General features: G+C 46.5%; 1 protein-coding gene across 3 annotated transcripts in view; it reads right to left on the bottom strand.

Annotated features, from left to right (window-relative positions):
* ALDH1A3 (aldehyde dehydrogenase 1 family member A3) overlaps positions 1 to 22,706 on the bottom strand; it is a 41,696-nt gene that overhangs the window by 16,513 nt on the left and 2,477 nt on the right. For 2 of the 3 annotated variants that reach the window (XM_074354347.1, XM_074354346.1), the window contains exons 2-8: positions 19,748 to 19,852; positions 17,633 to 17,773; positions 12,962 to 13,091; positions 12,576 to 12,637; positions 10,102 to 10,230; positions 8,343 to 8,456; positions 1,152 to 1,254 (exon numbers count right to left, since the gene is read on the bottom strand). In XM_074354347.1, coding sequence (XP_074210448.1) covers positions 1,152 to 1,254; positions 8,343 to 8,456; positions 10,102 to 10,230; positions 12,576 to 12,637; positions 12,962 to 13,091; positions 17,633 to 17,773; positions 19,748 to 19,852 — 784 coding nt within the window. The remainder of the gene's footprint in view (positions 1 to 1,151; positions 1,255 to 8,342; positions 8,457 to 10,101; positions 10,231 to 12,575; positions 12,638 to 12,961; positions 13,092 to 17,632; positions 17,774 to 19,747; positions 19,853 to 22,706) is intronic. The other variant, XM_074354348.1, reaches the window with a different exon arrangement.

Below are 22,706 nucleotides of genomic sequence, written 5' to 3' on the forward strand. Positions count from 1 at the left end.
ATGTGGGTGACACAGGGGCCACACCCAGAACTGCTCCATGTGGCTCCAGAGACCATTAGCAATACTGATGACGCTTCTATTAGGGAACACCAACTTAAGCAAAAAATGAGCGGTCCATTTTCCCACCCAGCCTCCCTTTCCTTCCCTGGCACTTGTTTTCTCATCCAGTCCTCTCTCCCATTGAATGCCAGCTTCAAGGAGAAGAACCGATATCAGTCATTTACACCTTAGTGAGAAATTGTGCAAGGGTCATTTTTCCCAGGGATATTTGCAATTCCAACCTTATCTGAGTGTGGAATGGAAGACTTTGTACTCCATGAAAGTGATTCCTGGCACCAGTGGGCAGGTGGGGGTTCTGTTATTTAAGGCACAGGTGCTTCAGGGAACTTGGGAAGCCATACCTTTTGACAGCTGACCTGTTAGCAGGCCAGTGAATACCCAGTGTGACCCTTTCTTCTCTCTCCTGGACACAGAATAGCATCTATTTTAATATTGTGTCCTAAGGCTCTAGCAAGACACAGACCACCCGCAAGCTGCTGGGCATGGTTGCTTTCCCAGGGAAGAGGTGATGGAACGAGAGACAGTACTCAGGCCAGTGGGATATTTTTAAGGGTCAGCCAATGCTGGCCTCTGATTTACCAGGTCTGAGATGAAGAAGGAAGAAACCCCTCAATTCTGCAAGTCCCATAGGAAGTACTGACTCAGAGGGGAGAGCACTGAATGCCTGTGAGCGGGGGCACTGCCCTGCTCCTCCTTCTCTTGGCCTTCCCTCTGCACAGGGGGCCCTGGAGAAGACCCCAGACCTGCTTGTCATGGCCCTAGCTGTGCAAGGACGGGGAAGGCAAACTTAAACTTGAATGACAGAAACAGGCAGCCTCTCTGGCTACCATGTAAAACATGTCCTCCTCCACCACAGCTGTCTGCCAGCAGAAGATGCTGGCGTGAGGGTCTCTATCTGCCAGTTATTTATGGCAGGATGACCCAAGGTGGAAAACATCCCCATTGTGTGTATGTGTGTGTGTGTTTGTCTGCGTGTATGTGTGTATCTGCATGTATGTGTGTATGTCTTTCTCAGTTGGTTCTGATCTGGGCAAGGAAAGGTTTTTGGATCGCCTAAAGCCCCAGCGACGCCCAGAAGGGGAGAGACTCACGGTCGGCATCAGCACACACGATACAGGGGTTTTTTCCCCCAAGCTCCAGTGTTACCCTCTTCAGGTTGCTCCGGGAGGCGGCTTCTTTAACCAGCTTTCCAACCTTCAGGATAAAAACCAGACCAGATTAAACCTCGGATGTGGCCAGATATGGCCCCAAAGTGGCCAAAATGTTCTGGACAAACCGGGTCGGCAAGAGTGCTGCCATGACCCGGGCCCCTGCCTCTCTGCCCAGGCATCTGTGCCTGGATGCCGCCTCCTCACTCCCCTGGCCTCTCCAGCATCCCCTCTCAGATCAGACCTTGACACAGCTGGATTCCTGGCCCGAGCCCTCCTCATACAGGAGTGGAATGGAGCCTTCGAAGGCCCAGGGGTTCGCCCACGGCCACACAGCTGACTAGTGGTGGAGCTGGCTCCTCACCTGTCCCTCCCAGCAGCAGGCTGGTCCAGCTCAGGGGACCAAGGGGAGGTGGTTTCTGTGTGACCCTTCGATGTAATCTGAGGGAACCTCGGAGAATTAGGGAAATAGCAAAGCTGAACTTCGGGGTGGGAGGGAGCCAGTTCTCGGGAAACACACCCTAAGCCTGAGGCCCCCAGGGGGTAGGGAGACTATAGCTTTGCTGTAAAGCAACCAAAGGACCATTCACCACACCTCCCGCGTGTACCTGAAGGGTCTGTCCTGTCATCCGCCGCACTGCTAGAGGCGGGCTTGGCCCAGCACAAGGCAGGCACTTGCCTTGGGCTGGCACCACCAGTTTAGAGCTGGAAGACTCTCAGAGCCCAGTGCATACAGGGGGCCTAGAGCCAGACGGCCAGCAGGAGGCAGAGCTGGGCTCATCCAGGGCTGAAGCCATTTGTCCAAAACTAAGGTGAAAGTGCATTTGAAAACACAGCCAGCTCTTGGGGGATGGCCTGAACGAGGTGTGGGATAGACCCTCATGACAAGGACCTTCCCTGGGGGAGCAGCAGAGGCAGACCGCCCTGCCAGAGGCCAGCCATCACTTGTGGGCTTGAGATGTGGCTCTGACAGCCGGCACAGCAGGAGGCCCTCAATGGGAAGTACCCCTGTTATGGAGATGCCCGCCTGGTGAGCAATCCCTGGGTCACAAAAGCCACTTCTTGTGCAGGAGGTTGGCTGCCCGGTGGGAACCCTACCCAGCTGGACCCCCGGGCAGCCCTATTTGGCCTAGAGAGGGAAACTGGGCAGGGCAGGGGCAGGGATGATTTGCTGTTGGGTGAAAAGACTGGGAGGATGTGGGAGACGCTGGAGGGTAGGAGCCACACCTGCTGCCTCTCTGCCTCTCCATCCCCCGTCTCCTGGCCACCGAGCCAGGCGTGGAGCTGCTGCTGCTCCATTCGGTGAGCAAAGAACTGCCAGCCAATCTGGTTCTGACTACATTTCGCTGACAACGCTCACCCTGGTGGGCAAAGGAGGGCGGCGGTGATGCTGTCCAGCAGCCGCCGCATGTGGGCTTAGGCTCCCAGCTGGACTAAGCTAGGGAGGAGATGGGGACACTTAACTGCCAGGGGAGCCCGATTCATTTCTTTTTTAAGTACAGAAGAAATATTGTCTCATAGAAATATTTCTAAAATAATTATACACAGATATGTTTAAATTAAAGAAGAAAGTTTTCACCTCCCCTCACCCCATTTGTGCCCCAGGACCTGCCACAGAGGTGGCCACAGTAAGAATTTCTTGGGAGTCCTTCCAGGCAATTTCTATTTCTCTACACACACATTTTTACCAATGGGATCTTATTGTATATACTTTTTTTTAAAAAAAATCTTTTACTTTTTTTTTTTAATTTAGGAATGTCAGTTTACAATGTTATGTCAATTTCTGGCATACACCACAGTGCTTCAGTCATACATGAATACATATATTCGTTTTCATATTCTTTTTCACGGTAAGCTACCACAAGATACTGAATATAGTTCCCTGTGCTATACAGTATAAACTTGTTTATCTATTTTATATACACCAGTCAGTATCTGCAAATCTTGAACTCCCAATTTGAACTTCCCACGCCCTTCCCCTCTGGTAACAATAAGTTTGTTTTCTATGTTTGTGAGTCTGTTTCTGTTTTATAAATAAGTTCATTTGTCTTTTTTTTTTTTTTTTTAGATTCCACATATGAGTGATATCATATATTCTTCTTTCTCTTTCTGGCTTACTTCACTTAGAATGACAATTTCCAGGGCCACCCACGTTGCTGCAAATGGCATTATTTTATTCTTTTTTATGGCTGAGCTGTATTCCATTGTATAAATATACCACAACTTCTTTATCCAGTCAATACCTTTTAGATTGTTATGTTTAAAAGTTTTTTAACAGCAAGAAAAAAAAAGTGAGGAAATTATGTTTCTCACCAGCTTTGAGAGGTCCACTGCTGTAACCATATTTTACTGTTCTTCTCTCTCTTGCCTCCCCTTACTGCTTCAAACTCTGAAGCTACAAAGATACTCAAGTAGGAGTTTGGAACTTCAAAGGTATAGTCTGTTTGTCCCCTAACAAATAGATTATTTTTTAAACTGTTTGAATTCTCCTGTGAACTTTTAACTACAAAGCTGTGCGGCAATATTCTTGTTGCCTTCCTATAGTTTGCTTTTCTGTGCTTCAACAGTAGATCACGTGATTTTCTTTTTTCTTTTTCTTTTTATCATATCTTTGGTTATGGTTTCAGGGTGATGGTGGACTCATAGAATGCATTTGGAAGTGTTTCTTTTCCTCTGCAATTTTTTTGGAATAGTTTCAGAAGGGTAAGTGTTAACTGTTCTCTAAATATTCTCTAAATAAATTCTAACTATTTGGTAGAATTCACCTGTGAAGCCATCTGGTTCTAGACTTTTGTTTTGGGGAGTTTTTAAATGACTGATACAATTTCAGTATTGGTAATCGGTCTGTTCATGTTTTCTATTTCATTCTGGTTCAGTCTTGGGATATTATACCTTTCTAAGAATTTGTTCATTTCTTCAAGGTTGTCCATTTTATTGGCATATAGTTCCTTGTAGTGGTCTCTTATGATCCCTTGTATTTCTGTGGTGTTGGTAGTAATGTCTCCTTTTTCATTTCTGATTTTATTGATTTGGGCCCTCTCCCTTTTTTACTTGATGAATCTGGCTAAGGTTTATCAATTTTGTTTATTTTTTCAGAGAACCAGCTTTTAATTTCATTGACTTTTTCTATTGTTTTTTGAGTCTCTATTTCATTTACTTCTGCTCTGATCTTTATGATTGGTTTCCTTATATTAACTTTGGGTTTTGTCTGTTCTTCTTTCTCTAGTTGCTTTAGGCGTAAGGTTTGGTAGTTTATTTGAGATTGCTCTTGTTTCCTGAGGTAGGCTTGTATTGCTATAAACTTCCTCTTAGAACTGTTTTCGCTGCATTCCATAGGTTTTAGGTTGCCATGTTCTTGTTCTGATTTGTCTCTAGGTATTTTTTGATTTCCTTGATTTACTCAATGACCCACTGGTTGTTTAGCCTCCATGTGTTTGTGGGTTTTTTCAAAAAATTTTTTTCTTCTTGTAGTTGATTTCTACCCTCATAGCCTTGTGGTCAGAAAAGATGCTTTTTTAAAAAAGTTTTCTTAAAGTTACTGAGGCTTGCTTTGTGATCCAGTATGTGATCTATCCTGGAGAATATTCCACGTGCATTTGAAAATAATATGTATTCTCCTGCTTTCAGATGGAATGCTCTATAAATATCAACTAAGTCCATCTGGTCTAATGTGTCATTTAAGGCCTGTGTTTCCTTATTGATTTTCTGTCTGGATAATCTGTCCGTCGATGTAAGTGGGGTGTTAAAGTCCCCCACTATTACTGTGTCACTGTCAATTTCTCTTTTTATGTCTGTTTACATTTGCCTTATATATTGAGGTGCTCCTATGTTGGGTGCATATATATTTACAATTGTTCTATCTTCTTGGATTAATCCTTTGATCCTTATGTACTGTCCTTTGTCTCTTACAACAGTTTTTATTTTAATGTCTATTTTGTCTGATAAAGTATTGTTATTCTGTCTTTTTAAAATTTCTGTTTGCGTGGAATACCTTTCTCCATCCCCTCACTTTCAGTCATATGATCATCTCATAGATGTAGAAAAAGCTTTTGATAAAATTCAACATCCATTATGATAAAAATCTTCAAAAAGTGGGCATACAGGGAACATACCTCAACACAGTAAAGGCCATATATGACAAACTCACAACTAACCTCATACTTGATGGTGAAAAGCTGAAAGTATTTCCTCTAAGATCAGAATGAGCCAAGGATGCCCACTCTCACTGCTTTTATTCAACATAGTTTTGGAAGTCCTAGCCACAGCAATCAGAGAAGAAAAATAAATTTTAAAAATCTAAATTGGAAACAAGCAAGTAAAACTGTCACTATTTGCAGACAACATGATATCATACATAGAAAATCCAGAGATGCTACCAGAGAACTACTAGAGCTCATCAATGAATTTTATAAGTTGCAGGATTCAAAATTAACATGCAGAAATCTGCTGCATTTCTATTCACTAACAAAGAAATATCAGAAAGAGAAATTACAGAAACAATCCCATTTACTGTCACATCAAAAAGAATAAAATACCTAAGAATAAGCCTACCTAGGGAGGCAAAAGATTTGTACTGCAAAAACTATGACACTGATGAAAGAAACTGAAGATGACGCAGACAGATGGAAAGATAAACTGTGTTCTTGGATTGGAAGAATCAATATTGTTAAAATGGCCATACTATCTAAGGCAATCTACAGATTCGATGCAATCTCTATCAAATTACCAATGACATTTTTCACAGAACTAGAACAAAAAAATTTTAAATTTGTATGGAAACACAAAAGACCCTGAATAGCCAAAGCAATCTTGAGAAAGAAGAACAGAGCTAGAGGAATCATGCTCCCTGACTTCAGACTATACTACAAAGCTACAGTAGTCCAAACAGTATGGTACTGGCACAAAAACAGACACACAGATCAATGGAACAGGATAGAAAGCCCAGAAATAAACCCACACACTTATGGTCAATTAGTCTATGACAAAGGAGGCAAGAATACACAATGGAGAAAAGAAAATCTCTTCAATAAGTGGTGCTGGGAAAACTGGAGAGCTATATGTAAAAGAATAAAATTAGAATATTCACTAACACCATATACAAAAATAAACTCAAAATGGATTAAAGATCTAATGTAAGACCAGATACTCTAAAACTCCTAGAGGAAAACATAGGCAGAACACTCTTTGATGTAAATCACAGCAATATTTTTTTTTGATCCATCTTCTAGAGTAATGGGAATAAAAACAAAAGTAAACAAATAGGATCTAGTTAAGCTTAAAAGCTTTTGCATAGCAAAGGAAACTATAAACAAAATGAAAAGACAAACTATGGACTGGGAGAAAATATTTGCAAATGATATGACTGACAAAGGACTAATTTCCAAACTATATAAATATCTCATACGGCTAAATATATATATATATACACCCAAACAACCAATCAGAAAATGGGCAGAAGACCTAAATAGACATTTCTCCAAAGAAGACATGCAGATGGCCAACAGGCACATGAAAAGATGCTCAATACTGCTAATTATTAGAGAAATGCAAACCAAAACTACAATGAGGTATCACATCACACCAGTCAGAATAGCCATCATTAAAAAGTCTACAAATAGTAAATGCTAAAGAAGGTGTGGAGAAAAAGGAACCCTCCTACACTGTGGGTGGGAACAGTAAATTGGTGCAGCCACTATGGTGAACAATACTGAGGCTCCTTAAAAAATGAAAAATAGACATACCATATGATCCAGCAATCCCACTCCTGGGCATATATCCAGAGAAAACTCTAATTTGAAAAGACACATGCACCCCAGTGTTCATAGTAGCACTATTTACAATAGCCGAGACATGGAAGCAACCTAAATGTTAACAGATGAATGGATAAAGAAGATGTGGTATGTGTACACACACACACACACACACACACACACACACACACACAAATATTACTCAACCTTTAAAAAGAACAAAATAATGTCATTTGCAGCAACATGGATGGACCTAGAGATGATCATACTGAGTGAAGTAAGTCAGACAGAGAAAGACAAATATCATATATTATCACTTCCATGTAGAATCTAAAAGAATTATACAAATGAGCTTATTTACAAAACAGAAACAGATTCACAGACATAGAAAACAAACATGGTTACCAAAGTGGCTAGTGGCAGGGGAGATAAATTAGGAATCTGGGATTTACATGTTCACATTACAATATATAAAACAGATAAGCAATAAAGACCTACTGTACAGCACAGGGAACTATATCCAATCTCTTGTAATAACCTATAATGGGGAAGAATATGAAAAAGAATATCTATTTATGTGTATAACGGACTTCCTTTGCTGTATACCTGTAACTAACACAACATTAACTATAAGTCAATAAAAAACAACAACAAAAGAATTAACCATATGTCAATAAAAAATAAAAAAAATTAAAAGAACTTATACCCCCCCAAAACAAACAATGTTTTTAGAGAAAAAGTTAATCAGTGTAACTGCTGCTACATTCACAGCAGTATGGAGTGGAATATTATCTAGTCATTGGTGAGAATGATGTCCTAACAGAAATATCTATGCAACATATTGAATCTTAGAATGAAAATGATGAGTCTTAGAAACACAAGTTGAATGGTCTCATAGATGCAAAATAAAAGGAAAACCACCTAAAAAAACCCAAAAGATTATGGATAGCTTTCCTTACTGTATAGACTGTAAAACATCACACAGGACAAATGTAACACACTGGAAAATACTTCCTAGAACGCTTGTGAGAACATTTCTGTAAGTAGTTGCTTCAAAGTGGAATTGCTGAATGGAAAGTGTTACACTTTGAATTTGTGGTCAGCTCTGTAATACAGCTCATCGCCTTGGGTTTTCTTTTAACCTTGATTGTATTGTTTGTCCTGCAGATGTTTGACATTTTAATTTTATCTCATCTACCCATCTTTTCTTCTGAGGCTTCTGAATAAATAAATTCGGTATTTACTTAGTTTGGAAACTGGGCCAGTGACTTTTTTTGTAACTGATTGTTACGTACTCAAATGGGTAATACACCACAGTTTAGCCTTTCAAAGGGAAAGTTCCCAGAGACGGTCACTTTTGCCCATGGCTGGTGAGGAGAGTTACCTCTGTGGACCCAGTGAAGGCTATCTTGTTGATCTGAGGGTGAGAAGAAATTGCAGCTCCCACCGTGGGCCCAAATCCTGGCACGATGTTCACCACACCCGGAGGGAATCCCACCTACGAGGAAGCCGAGATGGCATCTCAGAGAAGAAAAGACCAGCGAGCACGGCAGACCCACGCTTGGGCCAGGAGAGCTGTGGCTGTGTGATGTCCCCGAGCCCCAGGAAGCCTGGGCCTGGGTCCTCCATCCACCCAGGACCCAGACCCAGCTGGCCAGTTGCAGACTGGGCCAAGGCGAGGTGTGTACTCTCCTTCCAGACAGCACCTCCACCCTAAGGGACTTCCGAGTCAGATGGCAGTAGCCCTTCGTAGCAGAGCGCCATCCTGTGTGTGTGTGTGTGTGTGTCTCTGTGTGTGTCTGTGTGTATCCGTGTGCGTGTATCTGCGTCTGTGTGTCTGTATCTCTGTGTGTGCATATTTGTCTGTATGGGTCTGTGTGTGTGTGTGTGTGTGTGTGTCTATGTGTGTGTGTGTGTGTGTGTCTGTCTGTCTGTGTACTGGGGGAGAAGGGCCACCTTGGTCACAGCCTCCAAGGCTCAAAGACACCTGCAGAATACCCTTCTCCAGCTTCAACTTTCATTTTTTAAATCTGCCCCATTAATGTTCCAAATGGCAGCATGGTCTCACTCCTTCAAAGTCCCTGCTTGCTGCACAGAGCCAGCACATCCCGAAGGCAGGATGGCCATTCCTTTCATACCCACGCCCGGTGCTCTGCATAAGCTGGGTCTTTGTTATTAACCAAGAACACCTCAAATGAACCACGTGGGTGATGCTGGTCCCCACATGACAGTGTCTTCCTTAAAACACATTATTTTAGAAAGGCAAGATTTTAGCCCATGAGGCTTGAGTCTTTAGTTTTTCTAGACACTGTTTTAACAGTTGTGACTTTAGAATTGGTGGTCTCATTACTCTGACGTCATCAGGCTCTCCATCACAGAGAAGAAAAGACCAGCCACCACCAAAGGAAAGGACAGCGGGAAACTGGCTGATGACTGGCTGCTGCGGCTTTACATCTAAGCAACAAAGGTCTTCTTCCCGGTTGTATTAGCCCCGCTGAGAAGTGAAATGAACGGATCTTTCCTCCCATCCCTCTTGCCTTCCTCTTTCTTTGTTAAGCTCTGCGACATACAAGTTGGGGACAGGAAGACTGAAGCATGTTGCCAGGTGTGTCTGGAAGGAGGTGTCCTTTTGGCCTGCTTGTTTCCCTAAGTGGTGGCTGCCAGGGGTGGGACAGTCACCCAAGCGCAGAGCATTGGTGAAGGGGCTTGGGGCTTGGTGGCAGCCACTCTGGCAGGAGCTGGCAGGACCCCCCTCCACGAGACGAATGGACCATTTCGCATACCACACACGCAGGACCCCAGGGATCTTACTCTCAAGTAACCCTCCTGCAAATTCTCTACACAAAACATTTGGTCCTAAGCCACAGGTCTGAGCCCAGAATAAGAGTTCAGTATTCTCATTAGGGAGGAACAGAGTCTCTTCTAGCTCAGTGACCACAAGCAGGACAGGGAGAGCGCAGCTGCCAAGTGAAACACAGGAGTCATTCCCCTCCCACACAGCCGGGAGCCAGCCGGCTCTGTCACGCACAGCGCACTCGACCTGGCAGCTTATCTGGTGATGCTGATGGTGATGGCTTATCTTGCCTGGCTCCTGGGAGTGGGAATGTCCAGAACATATAATATTTTCTCTTTGGACGTCTCACCTCTTTGATCAGAGAGCCCAGATAGAGGGCGGTGAGGGGCGTCTGCTCTGCTGGCTTCACGACCACAGTGTTCCCACAGCAGAGAGCCGGTGCCAGTTTCCACACCAGCATCAGCAGAGGGAAGTTCCACTGCAACAGAACACAGAGGGGTTGGGGGGCCCAGGTCCACCGGCTATGCTGTCCCAGAGGCCCAGCAGTGCCTCGGTGGAGCGTTTCTTTTGCACGATTTCAATGTGGGGTATAGCAGGTAACATAGGAGTGCACAACAATCAGAACTGCATTCCTGCCTGGCGCTTCCTAAACTGCACTCTGGGCAATGCTACTAGGTGGTCATTGCGAAGAGGATTTTGCTATACATGCACGACCTTCTCATCTTGGAGGTTCACAATGCCATCAGCACGTTAACATCTCTGAAAAGTTCTGCAGGAACGAGGCTCACCTCTCCTTAACTCAGATGCCACAGTGTCTCTTTCTTTCCTTATAGGACACATACTAACCCCCACCCCCCACTCCAAATGGCTTTTGATAAACTTCATCTTGGGAAGTACTTTCTTGTGGTTCTTCAACCGCAGAGGCAGGGATACTGAAATCACTGGGACATTATACCCGGCAAGCACTGGCACCCGCTAGGCGTCCACTGTGTCAGGCGCCGTTTCAAACAGTGAACTCCTGGGATCCCCGCACACCCATGTGGGGCAGTCAGGTTACCCCTCCCATCTACAGATGGGGCAACTGAGGCACACAGGGGTGCAGTCACTGGCCCAAGGTCATAACGAGCAGGCAAAGGCCAGGATTCACAGCCAGACTTGTGTCCTCTGCTACACTGCTGCTTCGGTTGTCATCTTTGATGAGACGAGATGACACCGAGCTTCTCCAAGAGCGCAGGTAGCCTGATTCCAGCTGCCCCTCACCCGCCCCCAAAAAGTCTGTTTGGCTCCTTAAACTCCAAGGACGCCCCACCCCTGCCGGGCTGACCAACAAACAGCTGGATTTCTGCTTCCAGCTCTGTCTGGAATTCCTGCCCCTGGACAACAAACACAAGATCCCCATTCCCAGGGACCTGTGTGCTTGGCTAATGACAGTAGGCATTGTCTTTGGGTCCCCGGCTAGTGATGAGGGTCCTCCCATCCTCCGGACCCCCGCTCCTTAGCACATCAATGCCATCAGCTCTCTTACCCCACGAGCCCACGCCTTCTCCCGGCCTCCACCTCTTCTCCCTCGCAGCTTCCAGCAGGGCCGTGCCCGCGTGCCCAGCTCCCCTTCTGTCAGCCCCAGCTGCACCCAAATTCTCCTGGCACTCCTCTTGGGGAGCTCATCTCACAGCTGCGGTTCTGTCTTTTTGAATTTCTAGATCGGAGATGACCCCACTGACCACAGTCTCTTTCTGGAAACGTATTGCGTCGCTGGGAGGCCCCTGACCCTGGCTGCCCAGACTTCTCAGTGGGACCCCCTGGTGGTATATGGGGTCGGTCTCAGGCCCTCTTCTTTTCTCACTCTACACCCCTCTTTGGGTGACCCCTCCAAGCCTGGTGGTTAGGAGCTCCTCTGGCCTGACCATTGCTCATGAGTGGCTCCAGCCCTGACCACTCTCTCGAGCCCCAGGCTCAAAGAGACAAGCGTCTAACAAGACCCGCTGCTTGGCTGTTCCGTGGGCCCCTCCACCTTGCCCGCCTGGAATGACCTTCGCCTTTCTTGGTCCTCCACCCCCACCTACTTCTCCCCCAGTCTCCCCATCTCACCTATCGGCCATACCACCCTCTCATTTCACATCTTCAGTACCTAGCACCCTAGCACCACGCCTGGCACACAGCAGGCTCTCAAAGCTGGATGCTCCCACAGAGCACTTTTCCAGTCCTCCATCCACGCTGCCGCCTGCCTCCCCAGCTCCTTCCCAGCTGCTGCAGTGGCCCAGGGCGTCCTCCAACTGACAGCAGCATCCTTGTGTTCCTGCCAGCCTTCCACTACCCAGTGAATAAAGTCCTGGGCCCTTGGCGGCCACGGTGCACTGGACGCTGGGCCTGCACGCCTGATGTGTGCCCTTCCTCTTCCTGACTTTGTCCCCTCCTAAGGTCCCACCTCACCAGCTGTCCTTCCAAGTAGCCCAGGCACTTCCACACCCTCACTCAGGCCATTCTTACTGCTCAGAAAACCCTTTTTCCTGTTGAGCAACTCTTTCTTATCCTTCAAGACCCAACTGAGAGGCTACTGCCTGAGGGGAGCTGGCCATTCCTGATGCCTCTGGTTGGAGTCCACAGTGTCGTCTGTTGCACTCCTGGAGCAGTCGGCCCCTTGAGAGCAGGAATGGGGTCTAATCCATCTTGGTGACCTTCAAGCACCAAGCTCCATGCCAGAGAGCAAATGTTCAATTAATGCTGGTGTCATCAAATCAAAACACACTAGAAACTGGTTCAAAAGGCCACAGGGGAGTGGGGTGGGATCGACACTGTTCTATCTAGAAAAGTCACCATACTTACGGGAGTGATGGCCCCACATACACCTATGGGCTCATGCCTGGTGAAACACACAACATTGTCATCTGGAAGAGAGGTTACAAGGAGAGAACACACTTGCATTGATCTAGGTTAAGAATTTTAAGTAGTAAAAAAGACAAAGAAACCCAGAATCCCACCAAGTGTCAGCTCTAAGTCCTATCTGTTCCAAAAGAAGCAATTTTTAACTCAATTGCAAGTACAGGTCTTTAGAGGAAGCATCAGCACGGTGCCGCTTCTTTCCGGGAGCGGAGGAAGATGCTCTGGGGGGAAGACCGCTTCAGGACGCTCTGAAGAGGCTACCTGGAGCAGTGAGAAGACAGAGCCCCCCAGAGACCCCGGACAAGGCTGGGAGTCCTGCATTGGCTCACCTGTGGGGATGGTCCTGCCCTGTATTTTGTCCGCCCACCCTGCAAAGTATCGGAGGGTTTTGATACAGCCCTCCAGGTCGATGAAAAAGGCATGAAGGAATGGCTTCCCCGTGTCCATTGTTTCCAGGGTCTGCAATAACAAGATGAGATCTGTTTTAAACGCAGTTTCCCTTTTAACTATCAGGTTGTTAAAGACATGGGCAGGGAGAGGGAGAGAGCCCTCGGACATTGCTCTCGGGACCTCACAGCCGTGGGTCTCTTCAGAAAGCATGTAAAGTAAGACCTGTCCCCGACCTGTCCCCAACCTGTCAAGGGCTGATTTTCGGCCAAAACACCTCAATTTGGGGGTCTGCCAGAGTCTGGGCATGTGTCCCCAGGAGGGACTGAGGGTGCAAGGCTAATGTGGAGCCTCGCTGGAAAGGATATGCCTTAGCGTTTGGTTTTCCATCCTCCGGAGCACAGTTGCCTGGGCTGTGGGACCTGGCCACGTAGGTTTCTGTGCTCCTGGGAAGGTCTCAGGGTTAGCTGGCTTTGGGGTGGCTGGGGAAGGCTCCTCTAACAAAAGAGACAGGGGGACTCGGGTTCTTTCTTCTTGGCCCCACTGACCAGCATGGCTGTGGTAAGAGTGATGGAGCCCCCAGAGGGTCGTGCCACCAGCACAAAGGCACGCTCCTCCTGCAAGGGGCTGCCGGCCGGATGCGCAGTGGGAAGGGAGCAGGCTCGCCCTTGACAGCAAGCGATTCCCCAGGGCGAGCGTGCAGCCGCTCAATGGCACGGATTCTTTTCTGTTTCCAGCCAGGCTTCAGAGAACCCCTTTGTCCCTCAGACAAGCGGCTCCAGTGGAGCCCAGCGCCAAAACCGCCTGTCATCCATCTCTGCAGGAAGTGGCCACCCTGACACATCGCCCAGGGCAGGATTCTCATTTTAGAGTTGCTGGAGTGAGATGATAATTTACAGAGGAAGAGAGGCCCCTCCATGGGCACCCGCATGTGCCTCATCTCCAAGCTGGCCGGCTCTGTTCCCACTTCAAGGTGCAGACGCAGAGACTCATGGAGCCGAGGGGCTCGTCTGTGTTACCCAGAGGGTCAGTGGCACGGCTGGCACTGAATTAAAGAGAGGGACAGCTCTTTAGGCTGCTGCCCCTGGACATTTGCGTCTGGAAGGATTGTAGGACGGCCATGAGAAAAGCTGAGGCTACTTTATCTTTGCTTTGGGGATGAACCAAGCATGCTCCGAACAAGAGGCGATCACTTTCCTAGCTGGGTGGCCATGGCAAGTCCCTGAATCTCTCCCTGCCTCAGTTTCCTCTTCTGTGAAAAACAGTAATAATAAATGCCTACCTCATCGGGCTAGTGTGTGGGCTAGAGGAGTTACATACATAAAGCAGTGCCTACCCACGGTAAGAGCTACGTCCGCTGTTCAGATGATGACAGTAACAGCTCTGATGATTGTCATCATTTTCCCTTTTGGGGTCAGACAGGTGCTTGGCAATCCTCATCTGGGGACAGTGAGGAGACAGGGCTGTGTGTTGCTGAACACGATAGAGTTGGTCTGGGTCTGGGGTGGGCCTCAACCCCGGCAGGTGCTACTCAGGGGCCAAGTCAGGCCAACGTGACATTCAGTACACTGTACCTTTGGCTCCTACTGACTTACTTTCCAAGTTGGAACTTTTATTTTCTCAGGGGAAACCCAGCATTTGCAAATAATGCCACCATTCTTCAGGGCCCAGCTGTTCCACAAAGCATCTGCATGTCTGTTGGTGGAACCAGGAGTTTATCCTTGACCCTTTTCAGGGATGGGACAGGGAGAGAAAGGCAGAGGACTGGGACAGGACATTGTGGGGACGTGCAGGAGCCACTGGAGCCACTGCCCACCTCCAGTCCTGGCTTACCTTCTCTGGCTGGGTAACCTAGGACAGATTACCTAAACTCTCTGGGCCACAGAAATGGGATAATAAATTCTACAGGTCAAGTAACTACACCAAGGCTGATTCCTGGTGAGCATTCAACAAGCACTGACTATCTTTTATTATTAACTTAGGCCTGTTTGTTCACTGGAACGACAACAGGAATTCACCAGGTTGATTTCATGGAATCTGGCCAAGCAAAACCAGGTCACGATAGGTTTAGAAAGGAAGTTCTTAAAAAAAATAAAGATAAAAAAAGATTCGCAGGTGAGGACAAAGACCTGAATGTGAGAAATCAAGTGTTGGCCACTTATTGGAACTTTTAAACCATTACTGTGGCTGGACCATGAGTGAACCACAGCTGCTTCTAAGTTTACTTCCTTTAACATTTTTGGAAATATGCTTTCTGAAAAATTAACACATGGTAACCTTCAGATACTAAAGAATGAAGGGAAAGTGCTGTAGGATCGTGATCCTGGACACCCAGTGCCAAGGCTTAAATGCGGGACCCAGAAGTGGGGGCTCAGCTTGAGAAGAGAGTAAAGAGGGACAACCCCTATCAGGGGGCTCCCCAGATGAACACCCAAAGATCCAGAGTCTGGTCCAGGTGACTTAGGGAGAGAAAGCCAGGGCTGCTGGATCCCCCACATCATCTCCAAACACTGAACACGAAGTAAATTTCCAGTTCCATCAGAGCCACCACGCTGGGAGGAGAATGTGACGGAAAGAGGCACTTGGCTGCGTGAAAATGCAGGAAAAAGCCTATCAGGCTGGAGAGGGAGGTGTGCTTCCCTCTGGCGTGGTCTGGGTTTTAAACACTGCATTGGCCAGACGTGCTCTCGTCCCTTTCACGATGTGGCCAAGAGCTGGGTCTTATTTCTTGTGGGCAGCGAGGTCCCGATGGCAGAGGCGACTTGCTCGTGTGCTTTGGTACACAGTCCCGCCAGGACAGCCCAGCAGGCGGAAGGGGCAGGTGGCCCCGCAGCCGCTGCTCCCCGGGATGGTACTGACGCTGGAGGACAGGGTGGGGAGGGTGCCCAGGGCACATCCCCTCCCGCCTGCTATTAGTCCACATGGACATTGCAGACCGATGAGCTCATGCTGGGTGAAAACAGAAATGTTTTTGAAGAAGCCAGTTTGGCAGCTTGAGAGTTGAGGCTGGCTTTCATTGCGGGAAGAATCCAGAGACTCCACGGAGAGAAACAGTGACCCTGGGAGGGAGTGCCCCCTCAGCCAGCTTCGGACTGGCCAACCGGAGAGGAAGGAGGGAGGGCGCAGGTCTCTCTGCGCGGACCCGCCTTCAGGGAAATGCACCAGAAACCAGCACCTGAAATGCAGAGTTTCTCCACCCTCCACCCCAAGACAGACCAGAGCAATTTCAGAGTCCTGGCTGGCACTGTCCTCCACAAGGGTGTCCATCCCCTGGACTACTCATTCCAGACATCAGATCAAGAAAGAAAAGAACCATTTTTCCAAATCAGAGGCCAAAAAGGAGATTTCCTCCCCTGCCAACTGGGCTTCAAGGTCTGGGGTAAGTTTTACTCGGGAGCTGGGCCATGTGAGGGCTGCATGTGTAGGCTGCCAAGGACCTCAAGGCACAAGGGGGCCCCGAGGTTTCCTTCAGTCACACACCGCAAGACCAAAGGAATATCTGAGGATTTCTTTAAATCCTGCATGTACAACTCCTAAATGTCTTCACAGCCCATCTCATGGGAGCAGCCCAACCTCACGCAGTGGGCTAAATAAAAATCCTCACTTTGCAGCTGAGGAACTAAGGTACCCTGAAATTTGTTGGCCAGGAGAACATGTAGCTGACGTTAGAACCTGGCTCTTCAGATAGCATTATTATGAGGACTGCTATTACTAATAATAGTATCATGGAGTTAGTGCTTACTGCATGCCAGGGACTGCTAAGGATTTTAAATGAATCATTCTTACAACACTTAGATATCATTATTAGTAACGTTCTATGAAGAAACATATGCTAAGAGTGGGTAAGCAACTTCTCCAAAGTCACACAGCTAGTTAAGTGGCAAAGCTGGGATTTGAATCAAGGTCTTTGATACTTTGAGATTTCCTATAACCGGGTTACCTCGTCCTCACCATTACTTCACACACAATCATCACTGCGCATTTCAAGGGTGAAACAGGAGATTTTTAAGGTATATGGGGAAACTTTTTCTATGAGAAGTCATGACATTTATTTTAGTAAGTCTTAAAAAATGCATGTGACAATGAGTGTGTATATGTCCATGAATAACTGAAAAATTGTGCTGAACACTGGAATTTGACACAACAATGTAAAATGATTATAAATCAATAAAAAATGTTAAAAAAATGCATCAGCATATTAAACCTGTGATTTCATGGATACTGTCCTTTAGGATGAGGTTAAATTTAAGTTTAAAGGGAGTTCATGGATGACAAAAAGTTAAGTTTGTAACTGTGCAGGTGGGACCCCAGCCCAGCCCGGTTGTTTGGGAGTGTCTCAAGTCTGGGAACCACTAATGTAGCTGAATTTTCTCCAGGCAACTTCTTGGCCAAGAAGCTGAGTTGCAGGGGGCAGAAGTCTGACTTCAAAATGAAAAGGATGAATCCAGGGGCGTGGACATCTGCCGCCCGCCAGAGAGCCACACCTCAAAGGACCAGGCAGACCCATCGCCACCCAAAACCAGCATCCTAGATCCTTTCACCCACACCCTGAGGGGGACAGGCCCTCAGCGAGGCCAGCCGGTCCCACACCTGTCCCGAGTGCACGTACTTACAGCCAGGATGGCGCGGTCCCGCTCCATGAGGTCCGCCAGCTGGTGCAGCAGCCGGCCCCGGCTCAGGGCATCCAGCCGGCGCCAGGCCGAGCCCCTCTGGAAGGCGGCCTGCGCGGCCTCCACAGCCTTGTCCACGTCGGGCTGTACCACCAAAAACAGCAGAGAGCGCATCACCCTTTGCCAAGGGCTCGCTGTCAGTTACAGAGAGAGCGGAGTCCTGCCGCAGAGGAAGGAGGGATGGCGGGCAGGCTGAGAGCGGCAGCAGGGTTCAACGCACCTGAATGGCTGGGGGCTTTCACTTATATCTTAAGTCTTTTTCAAGTTTTCTCAATGGCCAAGGATTACATTTCCTTCTGATTATACAAGCATTTTAAAATAGTCATGGGGTGGGGCGGGCAGGGTATATAGCTCAGTGGGACAGTGGGTGGTTAGCATGAATGAAGTCTTGGGTTTGACCCCCAGGACCTCCATTAAAAAATAAATAAACTTAATTACCTCCACCCCAAATGAAAGAAAAAAAAGAAAAAGAAATAAAAAATAAAAGGAAAGTCCAGAGATGGGGAAAATTAGGGACTTTTTCCTGCCTTCAGCTTCACCTCCCCTCCCCACTGGGGGTAGAACTGTGGCACATTTTTATAGACAAGGAACTGGATCTTCTGTGCCCTGGTAGAATTACCATCAAACCTTCGTACTAGGAAAGAAGTGAGAGCCATTTAGAGTGATGACACCCATTTTTATGTTCAGGAAAATGGGGTTTGAGGCTCTGGTTGCTGATGGACGGCAGCTCACCCCCCAGGCTCCTCTGAGCCTCTCTTCCTTAGCGGGGTACAGCCAGCAGTGGACACCTGAAACCAGTCAAGAGGGACACCCTACCAAGATTCTGCATTTCCAAAGCATGCTTGGAAGTGAGTAAAAGCTTTTGCAAAGGAGATATTAGGACTTTGAATTCCCTGTCCCAGGCTCTGAAGTGGAGGCCACGACCTCTCCAGCTGCAGGGACAGGGCAGCCTCTGCCTTCTGCTGCTCGGAGCTGTCACCCAGACCACAGGAAAAGCCGGAGCCCAGGGCAGGGACCTCGCTCTCCTCCCTGATTCTTGGGAATGAATCCTACTCAGCATCACACCACCCCTCCCCACGGCCTCACATCTCCTCGTGAGCCCCTCCTCAGTGCTAGAGTCTTTGTAAACAGAGCTTCACATGGGACGCTGCACATGAGAGGGTCTGCATCGCAGGAACCTCTGTGCACACCTGTCACAAAACTATGGCTGGTGAGCATAGCTGCCTTCCAAACCTATGGCTGGTGGAATCAAGGTCAAGCCTATTTCATACATGTGTCCTTCACCCTGTTCATGTCCAACATGACCTACACACTTAAGAATGTCAGGTGAGTACTCTAGAGTTTGAGGAGAGGTTTTCTTTCCTCCTTACAAAAGCTGTTCCTATAATTCTTCCCCCAGTGACATTTATATTCAACAGATACTTTATAGCTTTGAAATGTATCAAGTTCACATCCAGGAATCTCTATGCAACATAGCTGAAATAAAATAACATATAATATATAATAATATATATATGTATATATAATAGAGCTTATAATATATACCTTGTGCCATCAAATAGCATTATAAAGGCTATAGCTTTTATTTATTTTTTTAAATCATTTAAGTTTCTGGTAGAGAAGAAATCTGGCAATTCCCTGGCATCATTAACTCTGCATGACTTAGTCAGCAAGTTTTTCTCCTTCAAGTTTTTTTGTTTCTTTTTAAGTGTCTCCTGCTATTTGGTGAAACACACCAGCCGGAAATGCTTTCTGGAGAGATCCTTTAATGCCTTCAGGTTCAAATAATTGATAAAAACCTTGCCTTTCGCTACATGATGATGACAGCTGAAGTCATCCTCCTAGACGGAGAAACATCTATCAAAGGAGAGTGATCTCTGCAGTGGATCGTCCCTAATTGATCCCATTCTGGGCCGTGTGTCTGAGAAGCAGCTCGCTCAGGTCCAACCCAGTGTGGGCCAGTTCTGTCTCACAGCTCAGCCAAAGCGCTTCCTCATCCATTAGTTATCTGTAATTGAATTACCGGCGGGTGGAGGTTGGGGGAGAGGGGGGACCCACCTTATCGCCTTCTTCCACTTCACATATTTTTTCTAGAGTTGAAGGGTTATATGTGGCAAACTTTTTTCCACTCTTGGATTCGTTCCATTCATTGTTGATGAATATCTAACCAGGAAAGGAAGTTGTAATGCATTAGGCTTAAATCAAAATCATATAATTCCAACATGCTGAGAACCTTAGGTAACGTCTTTTCCTTCCCTCCCACCAACCCACCCGCCTGCCTTTTTTTCTTTTACAGATGGGGCCTGAAGAGGGGACAGAGTCATATGTCCAGCCAGGAGCACGCTCAGAATTAGAATCTAAGTCTCTTGACTTTTAAGACATTTTCAGAGAATTACATTTTGTCATAATAAAACTAAAGCAATTAAAAATTTTTTTCTAAAATGGTCTCCTTTTTAAAATAACAAGATGAATTCACAGAGGAATAGCTGAGTTAGATAGTTAAATAAAGGGTGTAAGTTAAATTTTATACCCTTATCAAGTTTGGGGGAAAATTAATTATGTTTTATATATGCATATATACATATATATATATTTTATATATGCATATATACACATATACATATTTTATATATTTATGCCAGGCAATCTGTCTGACCCTAAAGGATATGTCAGCAGTGAGGCCCCTCTTCTCCCTCCTTCCTGCTGCAATCTCCAGCTAGATCACCGAGAAACTGGTTTTATACAAGGATCTTACTCTAAGCCTTTAGACATCATTCATTCACATTAGCATCCCCTCCCCCATTCTCTTTAAAATGTCTATTTTCATATTGGGTTTAATAAAAGCCAGTGCTGGAATACAGAGATAAATTTCTGTGTTAGGAAATGTTCTGATTATATTAACTGATGTAGCAAACAACTGTTTATACCCAGAACCAAAGAATTAACCCACAAAAAAATCACTTAGTTTGGAGACTCAGTTCTCTAGAACGTAGCCAACAATAGAGATATTATGAAGAAAAAGACGTCATGAGCAAACTAAAAAGAATTTATAAAGTCCATGCACTGAAAGATGTGTACTATTTACTCTTAATTTACCCTAAATTCTAACTGTCTTAAAAAGAGCCACATTAAAAGAGAGGGCTTTGGGGAAAGAGCCAGGAACCAAGGTGACATAATACACAAACCAGGCTCTGACTGCATGTAGGTCCTGGCTACCCAGTTGGGTACCCAGAGGACAATCACCTGCCGAACCAGCATGCGACAACCTCGTCGTCACAGCCCATCATGGCGTCAGAGAGACCCCAGTCTCGAACATGGATAAGATGCATTAGAAGCATTTCCATCAAATAAAACGCAGTTGAGAATTTCTAAGTACAGACTAGCTCATCAGATTCCATCTCTCTATCTATATGCATAGCTTTTGCTTTTCTTCAAATTATTTCAAGGAAGAATTATGTCCCTGCAAGGGCTAATTTCAATGATTGTGAATTTATTTATTTGGAACACTTGACTCCCCAGTGAGGATGGATGAGAGGGGAGTAATAAAACTTATCCAGTGTCTCTGTCCTGGGCTGTCCTGTAAAAACTCACTGGGAATGAAGCCTGCTCTGGGAAGCCGCTGGTGCACAGTTTGGATAACTCTCCACGGAAAACAGGGATCGTAAGGGCAGTGGGGACAAAGCACAGAAGGCCGGCTAAGAGCAGCCCTCACCCGTGGGCTGTGCCCATTCGACTTCTGGAAGCTCAGCGCCTTCCACGTGAGGCCAGGCCCCCAGGGAAGCGCGCGGAAAAGGCCAGGCTACAATTACAGGTTTATTCTTCCAGCTGAAACCAAATCCAAGAGTTCACTTTTGCCATCCATCCAGCAAGCAATCACTCGGTAACAGTAAGAAATTAATAAGTAGAGAAGAGGAGTTAAGTTAGTGTGGGGAGGAAAGTGCAGCCTGCAAGAGGGGCCCATTTGGCGGAAGATGAGATTTCGTGGGTTAGGTAATAGAGACTACCAGTGAAGCTGCTGATTCTGGGTCCTTCCTGGTATCAATTCCAAGGGGGAGGGAAAATGAGAAGAAGGGGATGGAAACAGATTGCAACGATCAGATGTCTGTTATACTTCATCCCCAGGCATGTTCCTCCTGCTCAAAAGAATTTACTTGGTCATTTATGACACTGATCTATCGTCCAGCAACTTAAAAGAAAAATTCAGACTTTCCAACTCTACCTATATTTTCCCATCACCATGTTTCTAATTTTGCAGAATTTTTTTCTCTTTATACTACATTAGTGAGTCATCTTGTAACTGGTTTCTACTGTTGAATTTTCTCTCCAATAAAACAAAACAAAAACACAGATAAGGAAGGGGTCAGAGAGTGAGGTTAATTATGCTGGCTGTATTGTTTTGAACTTCAAATCAGGATAATGGGTCTAGAAAAAAAGTGCTCCCCTTGACTTGTGAATTGGTACGAAACAAAACTCCTACCAGAATAGAATTATGTCACGTTGAGCTGTGGATGGAATTCGCAATTTGTGGAAGGAACGGAATGGCGTGTTATCCTGGGTCTGAGCTGGAAAACCACAGCTGTTGTGTTGGGTGCCCCCGCAGAGGTGAAGATGGTGGGCACCCAAGTGTGTTCTACTTTCGCCATTTAGAGTAACTTCCGCTGGCCCTCAGCTAAACTCAAAAGGAGCATGTTTTCAGAAAAGGAGATTTGAGGGAATTTTATTTTTCATAAAAGAGATCATAAAAACCAGTGTTCGAATGCGCCAGAAAATCTTAAAGATAATGTCTGCTACTGGACGAAATGTGAAGGCAAGGAAGGGGCCCTCTGAAGTGAAGGGGCTCTCTGCAATCTATGTGGAGGTTTTGGAAGGACCCTCCCCTCACCGGAATCACAGAGTAGAGCCCAGTGTTAAAAACAGGAGAACAGACAAAGGAGCTTCATCCTTCCGGAGGCTGGACTTACCCTGGGAAGTGGCAGCCCCAAGGCCGGGGCTCAGATCCACCATTTCCAGCGTGTCC

This window comes from Camelus bactrianus, chromosome 27, assembly GCF_048773025.1.
Source record: "Camelus bactrianus isolate YW-2024 breed Bactrian camel chromosome 27, ASM4877302v1, whole genome shotgun sequence".
Classification (NCBI taxonomy): domain Eukaryota; kingdom Metazoa; phylum Chordata; class Mammalia; order Artiodactyla; family Camelidae; genus Camelus; species Camelus bactrianus.